Here is a 15,401-nt window from a genome sequence, read left to right as displayed (position 1 = left end):
ATTAAGAACTAGAGGCCCAGTGCACAAAAAAAAATTCGTGCACGGGTAGGGTCCCTAGGCTTGGCCGGCCATCAGGGCCTATTGGGGCCTTTCAGCTGCTGACCAGGGCCTTCCTTCCTCAGCTGCCGGCCAGGGGCTTCCTTTGTTCTGCGCCACCCCCTGGTGTTCAGTACACACCATAGCGAGTAATCAAACTCCTGGTCTCCCGGTCGAACTCCCGAGGGGAGAATTTGCATATCAGGCTTTTATATATATATAGAAGATAGGAATATTTATAGTCTCGTTCAGTTATATTGGACAATATTTCTATTCAGATGTAGATATATCATCTGTCTCTTAGGGTGGATTTTAACAAAGTAAGAGAAGCATGTTCTTTTTCAATTTTTGGAGGGTATGGGTTTGCAAGTGAGAAGGGCTTGATTCTTTGACTGCAGGATAATTTAATGATTTGCCACATGAATCTGTCCTAAAAAGAGAACATTTTACCACAAATATCATAAGAAATTGTATTTTGGAAGATAAATAATTTTCTGATGATCCATTTCAAATGGATATTATATATAGTCAAGACTTAATGCCACAAATAACAGCTAGAATTTAAATAACAACAACACACATTAGCTAAGAATTTATTTGGTACTAGGCCCTTTACTAACTGTTACATATGCACAATCTCATTTGATCTTAACTATAACCCTGAGATTACCATACCCACTTTACAAATAAAGAAACTAAAACTTATAAGTCATGTGGGGAGTAGTGATAAAGAAAATTTGACCTCAGATGTTTTTACTCCAGAGCTCTAAACTATCTCCTACTAAGGATAAATACCACAGGTAACATTTAAAAAATATATCAGCTCAAAAAAAAGCCTGGCCAATATGACTCAGTTGAGCATGGACCCAGGAACCAAGAGGTCACTGGTTCATTTTCCAGTCAGGACACATGGTTTACTGCACACTTGCATTTGCATTCCACACCCTGTATGACACCAACTTTGCAGAGTACCCTCTCGCACTCCGGGACCCCTCGGCGGATGTCAGAGAGCCAGTTTTGGCCCAATCCCCACAGGCCAGGCCGAGGGACCCCATCTGCCGGAAGGACCCTGCTTACTCTGCAGACGCCCTTCGAGCCACAGCACCGCCCCAGGTACAGCCAGCCGGGGAGGGACCACAGGAGGTTGGCTCCAGGGCGTGTCCAGCCCGTCTCACCAGTCCCGTCCCACTGGCCACCTTCTAATTAATTTCCTTGCACCAGGTCACTAGTTATGAATAATGCTATTATGAACATTTCTGTACAGATTTTGTGTGGACATGTTTTCATTTCTCTTGGGTATACATCTAAGAGTGGAACTGCTGTGTTGTATAGTTAGTCTATGTTATATCTTTTTAGGAACTGCCAAACTGTTTTCCCAAGTGGCTACACTGTTTTACATTCCATTGTATGAGGGTTCCAACTTTTCTATATCCTTGCCCACAGTTCTTATTATCTGACATTTTAGTGGTACTTATCCTAGTGAGTGTGATATACTATCTCATTGTGGTTTTGATTTGCATTTCCCTGATGCTGAGCATCAATTCATGTGCTTATTGGCTTTGTAAGCATTTTCTTTGGAGAAATGGCTATTCAGATCTTTTGTCCATTTTTTTGTTGCTGTCGTTAACTTCACCTGAGGATAGTTTTTTTCCATTGACTTTTTAGAGAGCGTGGAAAGGGGTGAGAGAGGGGAGAGAGAAAGAAACATCAATGTGAGAGAGACATATCAACTTGTTGCCTCCTGCACCCGCCCCAACTGGGGCCAGGGATCAAACCTAAAACCCAGGTATGTGACCTTGACTGGGAATTGAACCTGAGACCCTTAGGTGCACAGGCCGATGCTCTATCCACAGAGTCACAACGGCCAAGGCTCCTTTGTCCATTTTTAATTGGGGTTTTTAGTTCCTTATGTTTTAGATATAAACCTATCATCAGATATATAATTTGCAAAAATGTTTTTCTATTCTGTGGGTTGTCTTTTCACATTCTTATTTTTTTTAATATGTTTTTATTGATTTGACAAAGAGAGGAAGGGAGAAGGACAAAGAGATAGAAACATCAATGAGAGAAACATCGATCAGCTGCCTCCTGCATGCCCTATTGGGGATTAAGCCCGAAACCTGGGCAGATGCCCAGACCGGGAATCAACCGTCACTGTTGACCTCTTGTGCATGGGACGACACTCAACCAACTGAACCACACCAGCCAGGGATCTTTTCACTTTCTTGGTGGTGTCCTTTGCAACACAAAAGTTGGCTTGTAATTTATCTACTTTTTTTTTTTGATGCTTATACTTTTGGTGTCATATCCAAGGTTTTGCTATTACAAAGTCAAAATGACCTCTTGTGCATGGGACGACACTCAACCAACTGAACCACACCAGCCAGGGATCTTTTCACTTTCTTGGTGGTGTCCTTTGCAACACAAAAGTTGGCTTGTAATTTATCTACTTTTTTTTTTTGATGCTTATACTTTTGGTGTCATATCCAAGGTTTTGCTATTACAAAGTCAAAAAGTTGTATACCTATGTCTTCTGAGATTTTTCTAGTTTTGGATCTTATATTCAGGTTTTAATAGAGTTTGAGTTACTTTTGTATTTGGTGTGAGATAGGGGTCAAACTTCCTATTTTTCATGTGGACATAATACCTATCCTATTACCATTTGTTAAAAAAAAAATATTCTTTCCCCCATTATCATAATCAATCCTAATTTAAAAATACTTTTTAAAAATCATTAACTGGTATCAATATATTTCAGAAGGTAGAATAAAGTGAAAGAGGGAAACTTAAAAGGAATGCAAAAGTGAGGGGTGTCAGAGAAAATTTATAGCTTTAAATTTATAGCTTTAAAATTACAGCTTTAATTGTGTTTTAAAAAACAAAACTTTATAATAAATAATCTAAGTTTCTACTTAAAGAAGCTTGAAAGAAGAATGCAAATTAAATACAAAGTAAGCAGAAAGAAGGATAAAATAAAGAGCAGAAATCAATGAAACTGAAATCAGAAAAACAATAGAGAAAACCTATAAAGCCAAAAGCTGTTTCTTTGAAAAGATCAATAAAACAAATAAATTATAAACAGAACTAGTCAGCAAAACATGACAAGTACAAAACAAGAGAGGTACAATATCAGAAATGAAAGAGCTACAGACCTAACCAGACATTGAAAGGACAGCAAGGAAATATAAACAATATCATGCCAATAAAATTGATAACTTGGATAGATATCTTCCAAGACAAAACTAACAAAGCTTACTAAAGAAGAAAGGGATAACCTTATTAGGGATACCTCTATTAAGAAATTAAATTTGAAGTTGAAAATTATCCAACAAAGAAAACTCTAAGCACAAATGTTTTCACTAATAAATTCTACCCAACGTTTAGGAAATAATATCAAAACTATTACAAAATCTACCAGGAAACAGAAGAGAAATGAACACTTACTAACTCTATTTTATGAAAGCCAACACCATCCTGATTATACAGTCATTACAAGAAAATTACATGCTATTATCCGTCATGAACATGAACACATGCAAAAACAAGAAAATATGAGCAATCTGAATCCACCATGCAAAGTTGGTTCAATATTTTTTTAAAGCCCATTTTTAATTGGGTTTTTGAATAGTCACAGAGATGTAAAGTATAGCATCGAAAATAGAGTCAATAATAATGCAAAAACTATGTATGGTGTCAAGGGGATACTAGACTTATTGGGGGGATCACTTCATAAGTTATGTAAATTTAACTACTATACTGTACACTTGAAACTAACATGATACTAAATGTTGACTCTAATTTAAAGTAAAAAAATAAAAATTAATAAAAGGTAAGCAAACAAAAATAGTGAGTCAATGCAATTCAACCCGATCAACACACTAAAGATAAAAAACATAAGATCATTTCAATAGATGCAGGAAAAGAGACCTGCTAAAATTCAGCATCCATTTACAATATAAACTTCCAGCACACTAGGAATAGAAGGGAATGCACCCTCAACCTGATAAAGGACGTTTCTGAAAACCTACAGAACAGAATGCTTTCCCCTAAAGTCAGCAACAAGGCAAGGATGTCCACTCTCACTACTCCTAACACTGAACATATAGCCACAGTGCCGTAAGGCAAGAAAAAGAAGTAAAAGGCATACGGATTGAAAACGAAGAAATAAAACTACCTTTTATTTGCAAAGGATATAAACAATCCCAAAATATCTGATAAAAGCTACTAGAACTAATATGTGAGTTTGGCAAGGTCACAGAATACAAGGTCAATGCATAAAAATCAATCTTATTTCTGTGCACTAGCAATGAACAATAAGAAATCTGAAGTTTTTAAAAAGGATATTTTGCCCTGGCCAGTTGGTTAGAGCATCATCTGATGAGCCAAGGTTTCAGGTTTGATCCACGGTCAGGGAACATACAAGAATTAACCAATGAATGCATAAATGAGTGGAACAACAAAAATCGATGTCTGTCTCTCCTCTCTCTCTAAATTCAATTTAAAAAAATTTAAAAGCATATTTTACAATAGCATCCCAAAACATGACATATTTAGGTATAAATGAACAAAGGATGTGCAAAATTATATGCTGAAAATTACAAAATGTTGGTAAGAGGAATTAAAGAAGATTAAGTAAATGGAGAAATATAACATTTTCATGAACCAGAAGATTTGATATTATCAAAATTGTCCTCAATTTGACCTACACATTCAACACAATAACAACAAAAATCCCAGCAGACATTTTGTAGAAAGTGACAAGTTGATTCTAAAATTTATATGGATAAGCAAAGTACCTAGAATATCCAAAAGAATTTTTAAGAAGATTCTAGAAATAGATACATTTGTACGTGGTCAAATGATTTTTTACAAATAACCTTTTTGACATATATTTTGTACATAATTCACCCTTCTTAAGGAAATAATTCATGGGCAATTTCTTAAAATGTATTTGTATTGATTTCAGAGAGGAAGGGAGAGAGACATCAATGATGAGAGAGAATCATTGATTGGCAGACCACTGGAGATCGAGCCTGCAACCTGGGCATGTGCCCTGACCAGGAATGGAATTGTGATTTCCTGGTTCATAGGTTGATGCTCAACCACTGAACAACACCAGCCAGGCAATATGTGATAAAGGTATCAAAGCAATTCAATGGATAAAGTGTAGCTTTTTCAACAAATGGTGCTTGAACAAATGGACATCCATACATTTAAAAAAAGGTCCCTGGGCAGGTGTGGCTCAATTGGTTGGAGCATCCTCTCATATGCCAAAATGTTACAAGTTCAATTCCTGGTCATGGTGTATAGGGGAGGCAACCAGTTGATGTTTTTCTCTCTAAAAATCAATAAAAACATATCCTCAGGTAAAGATTTTAAAAATAAATAAAAAATAAGAACCCTGACTCATACCTTGCAATATATATAAAAAATCAACTTGAAATACATCATAAATCTAAGTTAACTAAAACTAAAAAACTCCTAGGTGAAAACACAGAAGAAAATTTTTGTGACCTTGGATTGCCAAAGATTTCTTGAATAGGACACAAAAAGTATAAATCCTAAAAAGAAAAAAATGTTGCCCAGCTGTGGTGGCTCGGTGGATTGAGCATCATCCCATGGACCAAGAGGTCCTGGGTTCAATTCCCAGTCACAGCACATGCCTGGGTTGCGGGATAGATCCCCTGTAGGGGGTGTGCAGGAGGTAGCCAATAAATGATTCTCTCTCATCAGTGATGTTTCTAACTCACTCTCCCTCTCCTTTCCTCTCTGAAATCAATAAAAAAAAGTATTTTTTTAATGTTAAATTGGTATCAAATTTAGACAGCTCTACTCCTCGAAAGGTACTATTAAGAAAACATATGAGGGGGGATGAGGACAAATTTGTAATACCTTAACTAATAATAATAATAATAATAATAATAATAATAATAATAAAAAGAAAACAGACAGCCCTGGCTGGTTTGGCTCAGTGGATAGAGCGTCGGCTGTGGACTGAAGGGTCCCAGGTTTGATTCCAGTAAAGGGCATGTACCTTGGTTGTGGGCACATCCCCAGTAGGGGGTGTGCAGGAGGCAGCTGGTCGATGTTTCTCTCTCATTGATGTTTCTAACTCTCTAACCCTCTGCCTTCCCCTCTGTAAAAAATCAATAAAATATATTTTTTAAAAAAGAAAGAAAACAGACAAGTTACAAATTGGGGAAAATTATTTGTAAAACACTTATCTAATAAATGAGTATGTAAAGAACTCTCCAAACTCAATTTTTAAAAATCCAAACTAATTTTAAAATGGGGGGGGGGGGGGGGAAGATAACAAATAACCACATGAAAAGAATCTCTCAGTATCATCCGTTTTTAGGAAAATGCAAATTAAAACCACTATGAAATAGTACTATAAACCTTTTACAATGGCTTAAAAACAAAAACTGATACTATTAAGTACTGACAAAGACACAGAGTAACTAGAATTCTATAATTGGCTAACTCTAATACAGTGCTAGTAGGAATATAAAATGGTCCATCCACTTTGGAAAATGGTTTCAAAGTTTCTTATAAAGTTAAGCATGTATTTACCACATGACTCAGTAATCCCACTCCTAGGTATTTACCAAAGAGAAGTGATAACATGTCCACACAAATGTTTTTAGTGGCTATATTTATACTGGCCAAAAACTGCTAATAAAAAAAACATACCAACTGTCCTTCAATTGGTTATGAATTCTTTAAAATGTGATGAATACATACAATGAAATACTACTCAACAATCAAAAGGAATGACTACTAATATATGCAATCAGACAGATGAATTGCAAAAGCATTAGGTTAAAACAGAAATTGGCAATTTTTTTCTGTCAAGGGGCATCATGGTAATATTTTAGGTTTTGCAGACCATAAAGCCTCTGTCACAACTATTCAACTCTGTCACTGTCGTTTGAAACCGTCACAGACAATATGTAAACATGAGTGTGGCTATGTTTCAATAAAACTTTATATACAAAAGGCAGTGGGCCTAATATGGCCCACAGGCAATTTACCAACCCCTGTGCTAAATCAAAGGAGCCAGACACAAAAGGTTATACTCTATAATTCCATTTATATGGTGATATGAAAAAGGCAAACGTAGACACAGAAATCAAATCAGTAATTGCCAGGGTCTAGGGGTAAGGGTAAGGGATTAATTAGAAAGAGATGTAAGGCAACTTTTTGGAATGATGGAAATATTCTCTCTATCTTGATTGTGGTAGTGGTTACATGACTATATGTTTATCAAAATTTATATATCTGTACACTTAAAACAGGAGAATATCAACACTAATAAAAGAGAAAAATGGTAATTGGCGTACGACGATACCCTTTTCATTGGCTAATCAGGGCTATATGCAAATTAACTGCCAAGATTGGCAGTTAACTGCCAACAAGATGGCGGTTAATTTGCATATGTAGGCACAATGCAGGGAGGCGAAAGGGAAAGCAGGAAGAAGCCCCCTGCCACTGACAGTGATCGGAAACCCAGGGGGGAGCTAAGAGCTGGGGGGCAGGGCAAAGGCGGCCCTGGGGCCGTCTTTGCCCTGCCCCCCAGCCATGATCGGAGAATCAGGTGCCTTTTCCACCCTGGCCAGTGATAGCAGGAAGTAGGGGTGGAGCCAGCGATGGGAGCTGGGCACGGTCGAAGCTGGCAGTCCCAGGAGCTAGGGGCCCCTTGCCTGGGCCTAAAGCGAAGCCCACGATCGCGGGGCCGCTGCAGCTGTGGGTCCCCGCTGCCCGGGCCGGATGCCTCAGCTAGAGGCATCCTGCAGGGGCAGGGGCGGAGCCTGCGCGATCGCGGCGCCCCCCACTGCCACTGCAGGTCCCCGCTGCCCGGGCCAGACGCCGAGGCCAGAGGCGTCAGGCCTGAGCAAGGGGCCAATCCTGCGATTGGAGGATGATGGGGGTCAACGCCTGAGGGCTCCCAGTATGTGAGAGGGGACAGGCTGGGCTGAGGGACACTCCCCCCACACACACACCCCCTAGTTACTATATATAAATTATGCTTTAATATTCTCACCTTCGAAAGAAAGGGAGGGAGGGAGAAAGCAAGCCATTCTTTGGTCCCCAATTCAAAAAACCCAAGAGAAAAAAAAATTTTTTACATAATCAAAACTCAAGGAAATTTAAACACTGATATTTGGTTATATTTTTTAAATGTGATAATTGTATTGCAATTATTTTTTTAAAAATAAAAATATAAGAGTTATATGAAGTTCTCATAGATATTATATTATGTGTGAAATTTATTTTTAACAGTCCAGTTGAGATGGGGGTAGAAATGTACTGATAATTGTTGAAGCTAGGTTATGGGTAAATAGAGGCTCATTATAAATCTATTATTCTTGCTACTTTTGTATATGTTTGAACATTTCAACAACAGCCAAGTTGATGTGGGGGTAGGGTTAAGAATGAAAAAAAAAAGTAAGAAAGAGATAAAATAGAGATTATGCACTTAATGTCTACTGAGGTCAGGTAAGATAAGCCAGAGTGATAAAGTCTGAAACCAAAGCATTCACATCGTAATTTTAAAAAGACATGTGTGTTCCAAACACACACTGGCATCCTCTCTCTCAAAATCTTAAAACTCTGAATATATAGTTATATACTCACACATGCCTCTATAAACAATGCACACACAATGTGAAAAGTACTAAAATATAAATGAGCTGTGTCCTAAAATCCAGAAAGCACTGGGGCATGTATAATAATCATAGCCAAAACACAATACAACAAACTATATTTATCTGGTTCTGGGATAGTCACTAGCATTAAAACCAAACTGCTTCTGCCCAACTGGCATGGCTCAGTGGTTGAGCGTTGACCTATGAACCAGGAGGTCATGGTTCAATTCCGGTCAGGGCACATGCCTGGGTTGCAGGCTTGATCCCAGTATGGGGCGTGCAGGAGGCAGCCGATCAGTGATGCTCTCTCATCATTGATATTTCTTTCTTTCTTTCTCTCTCTCTCGCTCTCTCTCTTTCTCTCTCTCTCCCCCTCTCTGAAATCAATAAAACTATTTCTAATTTCACAATTTGTCTTTAGTTAAGAATCATATATATTGTTTAAATGAGAAAATAGGAACAAGAAAGTGATAGATTATTAGTAATATTATAGCAGAAAACACAGCTGAGCATATCAGAATAATCCATTTTTAATTAGGTTGCTAAAGAATACATATCTAAAATTAACATTAGAAATAGTTTTAGAATACTAGCTGAACTTTCTTAATCTTATAACACCTTGAGTGAAGATATTATCTAAAAATAAAATCAGAATTTTACTATACCCATGGTTTTCTTCATAATATTGTAGAATACGCCACCTTTCTGGAACATGTGAGGAAGCCCCTTTGCATAAGACCATACATCTTCTCCTGTAAGATAAAAACAGATACAGTATTAGCAACAAACAAAAGTGTTCAACCAGGGTTGTTTTATATGGATTAGCCACTAACAGAGATTGCAAGGCAGCCTGGTATAACATATAGGGAGATAATATGGAATGATGAGGCTATAGCACACTAGGAAATGCATGACCCACCTAAAGATGGCAGCCACTGCCAAGTACTGTCATGGAAAAGTGTAGGCCCAATGTTTCAAGACAAAAATGGCTTTTCATAAGAAGCTGGAAATCTGCATTTTTTTAAATGTGTATTTTTTAAAAATATGTTTTTATTGATTCAGAGAGAGGAAGGGAAAGGGGGAGAGAGCTAGAAACAAGGATGAAAGAGAAACATCAATCAGCTGCCTCCTGCACACTCCCTACTGGGGATTGATCCCGAAACCAGGCATATGCCCTGACCAAGAATTGAACCAGCAACCTCCTGGTGCACAGGAGGATGTCCAACCAACTGAGCTACAACAACCGGGCAAATTCTCTCAATTTTTAAATGTAGGAGCTAATTAAAAAATGTCTTCACAATTACACAAATATGAGGCATATTAAACAAAATAGATCTGAAAACTCAATACAGCTCAAAGGATACTAAGATAATTTATTAAAAAATAATATAAAATTGTATTGTCTATATTTATGTTAAAGCCAAATAAAAACAATGGAAGGGGCTAGAAAGAAAAGTAAATAGGCTGAAGATAAGTAACTAATGTTTCGGCTCAATCCCCAGGTGCCACGCAGCAAGCATCAGATCAATGATTCTCTCATCATTGATGTTTCTATCCCTGTCTCCCTCTCCCTTCCTCTCTCTGAAATCAATAAAAACATAATTTTTTTAAAAAAGAATGGAAGGAACATAAAGTTACTTTTGGTTTGTAGAATGTGGTTGTTTTGTTTCTTTTAAAAAAAATATATATATATATATATACACACACATATATATATATATATATATATATATATATATATATTATTGATTTTTACAGAGAGGAAGGGAGTGGGATAGAGAGTTAGAAACATCGATGAGAGAGAAACATCGAACAGCCGCCTCCTGCACACCCCCCAACCGGGGATGTGCCTGTAACCAAGGTACATGTCCTTAACTGGAATGGAATCTGGGACCCTTCAGTCTGCAGGCCGATGCTCTATCCACTGAGCCAAACCAGTCAGGGCTATTTTGTTTCTTTATACTTACTTTCATTGTTTTCTAATCTGATAATGTACAGTACTACTTTCATAATCAGGACTTTGAAAATTTACTTTATACATATTTGAATTCTTTGAATTAAAAAAAAATATATCTTCTAATTGAAAAAAATATAAAAGAAAATAAAAGGTATCAAAGTAACTGAAGTATAGCCCAGCCGATGTTGCTCAGTGGTTGAGTGTCAACCCACGAACCAGGAGGTCATGGCTGATTCCCAGTCAGGGTACATGCCTGGGTTGTAGGCTTGATCCACAGTAGGGGATGTGCAGAAGGCAGCCTATCAATGATTCTCTCTCATCACTGATGTTTCTATCTCCCTCTCCCTCTCCTTTCCTCTCTCTGAAATCAATAAGAAAAATATTTTTTAAAAAGTAACTGAGTAGCTGAAACCGGTTTGGCTCAGTGGATAGAGCGTAGGCTTGCGGACTGAAGGGTCCCAGGTTCGATTCCGGTCAAGGGCATGTACCTGGGTTGCGGGCATATCCCCAGTGGGAGATGTGCAGGAGGCAGCTGATCGATGTTTCTCTCTCATCGATGTTTCTGACTCTCTATCTCTCTCCCTTCCTCTCTGTAAAAAATCAATAAAATATATTTAAAAAAAAAAAAAAAAGTAACTGAGTATAGAAAGGAACAAAGCCAATGTTTAACTTAATCTTCAGAGCATATTATAAAATCATCATTTACTATAACATCCACATTCATCTTAAGATACATCTATAAAGCCAAAACCGGTTTGGCTCAGTGGCTAGAGCGTCGGCTTGTGGACTGAAAGGTCCCAGGTTCGATTCCGGTCACGGGCATGTACCTGGGTTGCGGGCACATCCCCAGTGGGGAGTGTGCAGGAGGCAGCTGATCGATGTTTCTCTCTCATCGATGTTTCTAACTCTCTATCTCTCTCCCTTCCTCTCTGTAAAAAATCAATAAAATATATTTTTTAAAAAAAAGATACATCTATATGCATTATTTTTATTTTATTTTTTAAATATATTTTTATTGATTTTAGAGAGAGAGGAAGGAAGAGGGATAGAGAGACAGAAACTTTTTTTTTTTATTGCTTAAAGTATTACAAAGGGTATTACATATGTATCCATTTTATCCCCCCGCCCTAGACAGTCCCCTAGCCTCCCCTATCACCCAGTGTCTTATGTCCATTGGTTATGCTTATATGCATGCATACAAGTCCTTTAGTTGATCTGAGAGACAGAAACTTTGATGAAAGAGAAACATTGATCGGCTGTCTCCTGCAGGCCACCCCTGGGGATTGAGCCACAAACCGGACATGTGCCATGACTTGGAATCGTACTGTGACCTCCTGTTTCATAGGCTGACACTCAACCACTGAGCCACATTGGCCAAGCATGCATTATTTTTAAATCAACTTTATAACTGCTCTACTAGATATATGCTGTATATAAATCAATTAGAGGGGTGGTCAGAGGGCATGTAAAGAATAATATGTATTAACTACTATCTAGATTTGAAACTGTCCTTTATCCAATATTTAAAGAAAAAATATCAAGATGTAATAATGATGCTCAGATCCAATGTTATCTAAAAACATAATGTCTGAACCCCAGGTATAATTCTGGAAAATCTTAAGGCAGTTATAACATCAATAGGCACTATTAAATTACAAAATATTGTCTACTTTAAACTCTGTCTTCTCCCTTTCTCTAAGCATATCTTTGAGCAAGGATTAAAAAAAAAAAGTATATTAAAAATGCATACAGTTTTTTTCAGGAAGATAGAAAGTACACAAAAACCAAACAAGTTTCTCAACTCCTGAAAGGTCGCTCAACTTTGTAGTGAATGGGGTAAATATCACAAGTAGCCTAACTCCATTAAAGCAACTCCAACAAATTGTTTTTCACAAACCTGTCTTTATCTCTTGAAAAAGAAAATTAACTAGAAACTCAGTAGAATACATTGATGAGAAAAAATTAATTAGCCTAGTTTTTATGATGGATGCTATGCCATCTATCATCTCTACCACAAAAGAAAATCCACAAAAAAATCCACAAGAAAACAATAACCAGAATTAGAGTCACTCCACTACTACATAAATAATAAAGATTACAGCCTGCAAAAATTGTTCAATAACCCCCAAGTGGTCTGGATAAAGCAGATGTGAAATAATTACAGGCAAAATATTATTTCATTTTAAAACTACCATCATAAGATTAAAGTGACTAGTTCCATGAATCGTTTATACTGAGCAAAAGACTCATGTACTTACTTAATGTCTTACTGATATACAGAAATAGATATAAACTCTATTTAATAAATATTCTACTTAAAAATAATGTAAGGAAAAGCACATGTCCCTATCAAGCATTTACCTATTTAATGAAGATATAAAAGCTATATAATGAAAACTAAAGCTATGAAAGTATGGGATGCCCTCAACTGGGATCCTTCAGGTAAGTTTATGGAAAGCAAGGACTGTGTCTCATTAATTTTGTACCTCTAGCAGTCTCTAACTCATAGCAGACATTCATTTTGCTGAAATAATCTGCACTAATTCTTTCAGCATTTTCTTAACACCTACTGTCAGGCCCTATACTTGGTGATAGGGTTTCCATCAGTGAATAAAACAGATTACTATCTCTTTTGTGGAATTTATAATACAGTGGGGGAGGCAAATGGATAAGTAAGCCAACAAATGAGATAATGAAAACTTGTAATAGGTGCTATGAGAGAAATGAAGAGGATAGAATAGAAGGTACCTATTTAGAGTGGTAAATAAAGGTCTCTCAAACCCTTATATAAGGTGATCAGAAGGAGAAAGCCTCTTTTAAGAAGGCGATATTTAAATCTAAACCTAAATGAGGAGCCAGATATTTGAACAGCATAAAGCTTGATGAGCTATTTTCTAAACCAAAACAGCAGCTTAGTTCACATTTGGTAATTCACAAAATAATTTCTGCAATTTGAAACTTGCAATTTTCTAAATAAGCTCTGTCACTTTCCATTTTCCAGCCCACTCCAATCCAAACAGCAATAGTTTCCTGGCACTCTTTACATAAGGTTGTGTGTATATAACTATCCCCAACTTGATATTCTTACAAACACACCACTTTTTATTAAGAGTATCTTCTATATAATTCAAATACAGTTATAAGATAAGTAGAGGTAGAAAATTAATACTTATGGAGGGACTATTACAGGCCAGGCACTGTCTTAGTACTTTAAAGCAGAAAGTCTCTCAAGTGTTACCACTATAAAATTAGCAAAACACTGTTTATCTTCAAATTTTGTGTTTGAGTGGAAGGAGAAGATTTAAAGAAATTTGTAATTTGTAAGGACAGCAACATAAATATTGGAAGTGAAGAGGGAAGGGTTCATAAAAGGAAGACATTATCTTGGTGAACTCATGGCAGTCCACAGTCTATTACTCAGATATTCAGACGCAGAAACCTCAAACCAAAATAAAAAAGTGACTAATTATAAACCAGAATTATATTGTACTAATATTTGTTACAAAATATATTATCTTGTTGACCAGACTTTTAGACTGCTGATCACAATCTCATTCACACCACCTAATCCTCATTAGCACTTTCAACTAACTGTACATCAACATTTGTATCAGGAAGCTAAATCAGTGATCAGAACAGATGCTTGATGAATATGAAATCAGTAAAGGGATATCAGATCTTTCAGCCAGGCCATGGTGAGGACTGACCACTTATTCCTGCCCCTAAATAGAGATTACCTTCCTAGTTACCAGAATTTTCATGAACCACAGGTAATTTATCTTTCCTTTTGTGCAGCAGTGTATAAACAGTGCCAAATTCTGCTTTTCAAATCTTTTTCAATGTTCAGTGCTAACCATCCATTCCATTTCTGCTGGCACAGCCTTTGTTGAGATAATGTTAATGTCATGTGTTTAATTCAATCAAAAACATTTCAGAGTACCTGTTATCTGCTGGGCACTATACTAGGTGCTGAGCATCCAAGGTTAATTATGATCTGAACCACATCCTCAAAAATTCATCTTCTATTGAAGAAAGCCTCCTCTTTTCTGTTTTTGATCAAGGAGATTGCTTTCCTTAAAAAAAGTGTCTTCTGAAAATATCTAATTTTATCCATTTTGTGCTGATGTTATTTAATTTTTAGAGTTCTGGGAGTAATAAATTGTTACTCTGTATACTAACTACAAGGGGTATTTTGTATAGAGGAGGCAACTGAAGTACTGGGAAGTTAAGCAGCTTATTGAAATCACAAAGTTAATAAGTAGAGGAGATAAGATTAAAATTCTAGATCTTTCTGATTCCAAAGATCACACAATATTTCCTCTATTCCATGCAGTCTCTAAGAAACTAAAAACTCTAAGACAGAAATATATAAAATGCCTACATATCCCCCAATTCAATGACTATGTCTGCCAAAATAAAATCAGCAATATCAAGTTTATATATATATAGTTATATATAGTTATAAATTTGTACAGGGTTTTGAGATCTATTAACTACTAGACCCCCCCCCCCCCCCCCAATTTAACAAGCCAAGAATAAATAATCTTCATTTTGGAAGGTCAGGTCCAATTCACTGATATTTAGCAATCTTGGAAACAGAATCAAAACACAGATCACTTTTCTAGTTGAAAGCTCTAATCTCAGCAAAAATAAGGCCCTTCTAATATGTAAGAGATCTAAATTTTACTTCTACTTTAAGCCTTACTATGTAAAACATATTAACACTAATTAAAAAACATACATTAGGCAAATAAGAATGT

The 15,401-nt window shown here is 36.7% G+C and overlaps 1 protein-coding gene across 1 annotated transcript in view; it reads right to left on the bottom strand.

The window, feature by feature from the left end:
• Positions 1-15,401, bottom strand: part of VCPIP1 (valosin containing protein interacting protein 1) — a 28,907-nt gene that overhangs the window by 9,654 nt on the left and 3,852 nt on the right. The window contains exon 2 of the mRNA XM_059673001.1: positions 9,350-9,436. Within this exon, the coding sequence (XP_059528984.1) occupies positions 9,350-9,436 (87 nt within the window). The remainder of the gene's footprint in view (positions 1-9,349; positions 9,437-15,401) is intronic.

Source organism: Myotis daubentonii, chromosome 17, assembly GCF_963259705.1.
Source record: "Myotis daubentonii chromosome 17, mMyoDau2.1, whole genome shotgun sequence".
NCBI lineage: Eukaryota > Metazoa > Chordata > Mammalia > Chiroptera > Vespertilionidae > Myotis > Myotis daubentonii.
The sequence above is the reverse complement of the archived record's forward strand: the minus strand, read 5'-3'. Positions and strand labels throughout refer to the sequence as shown.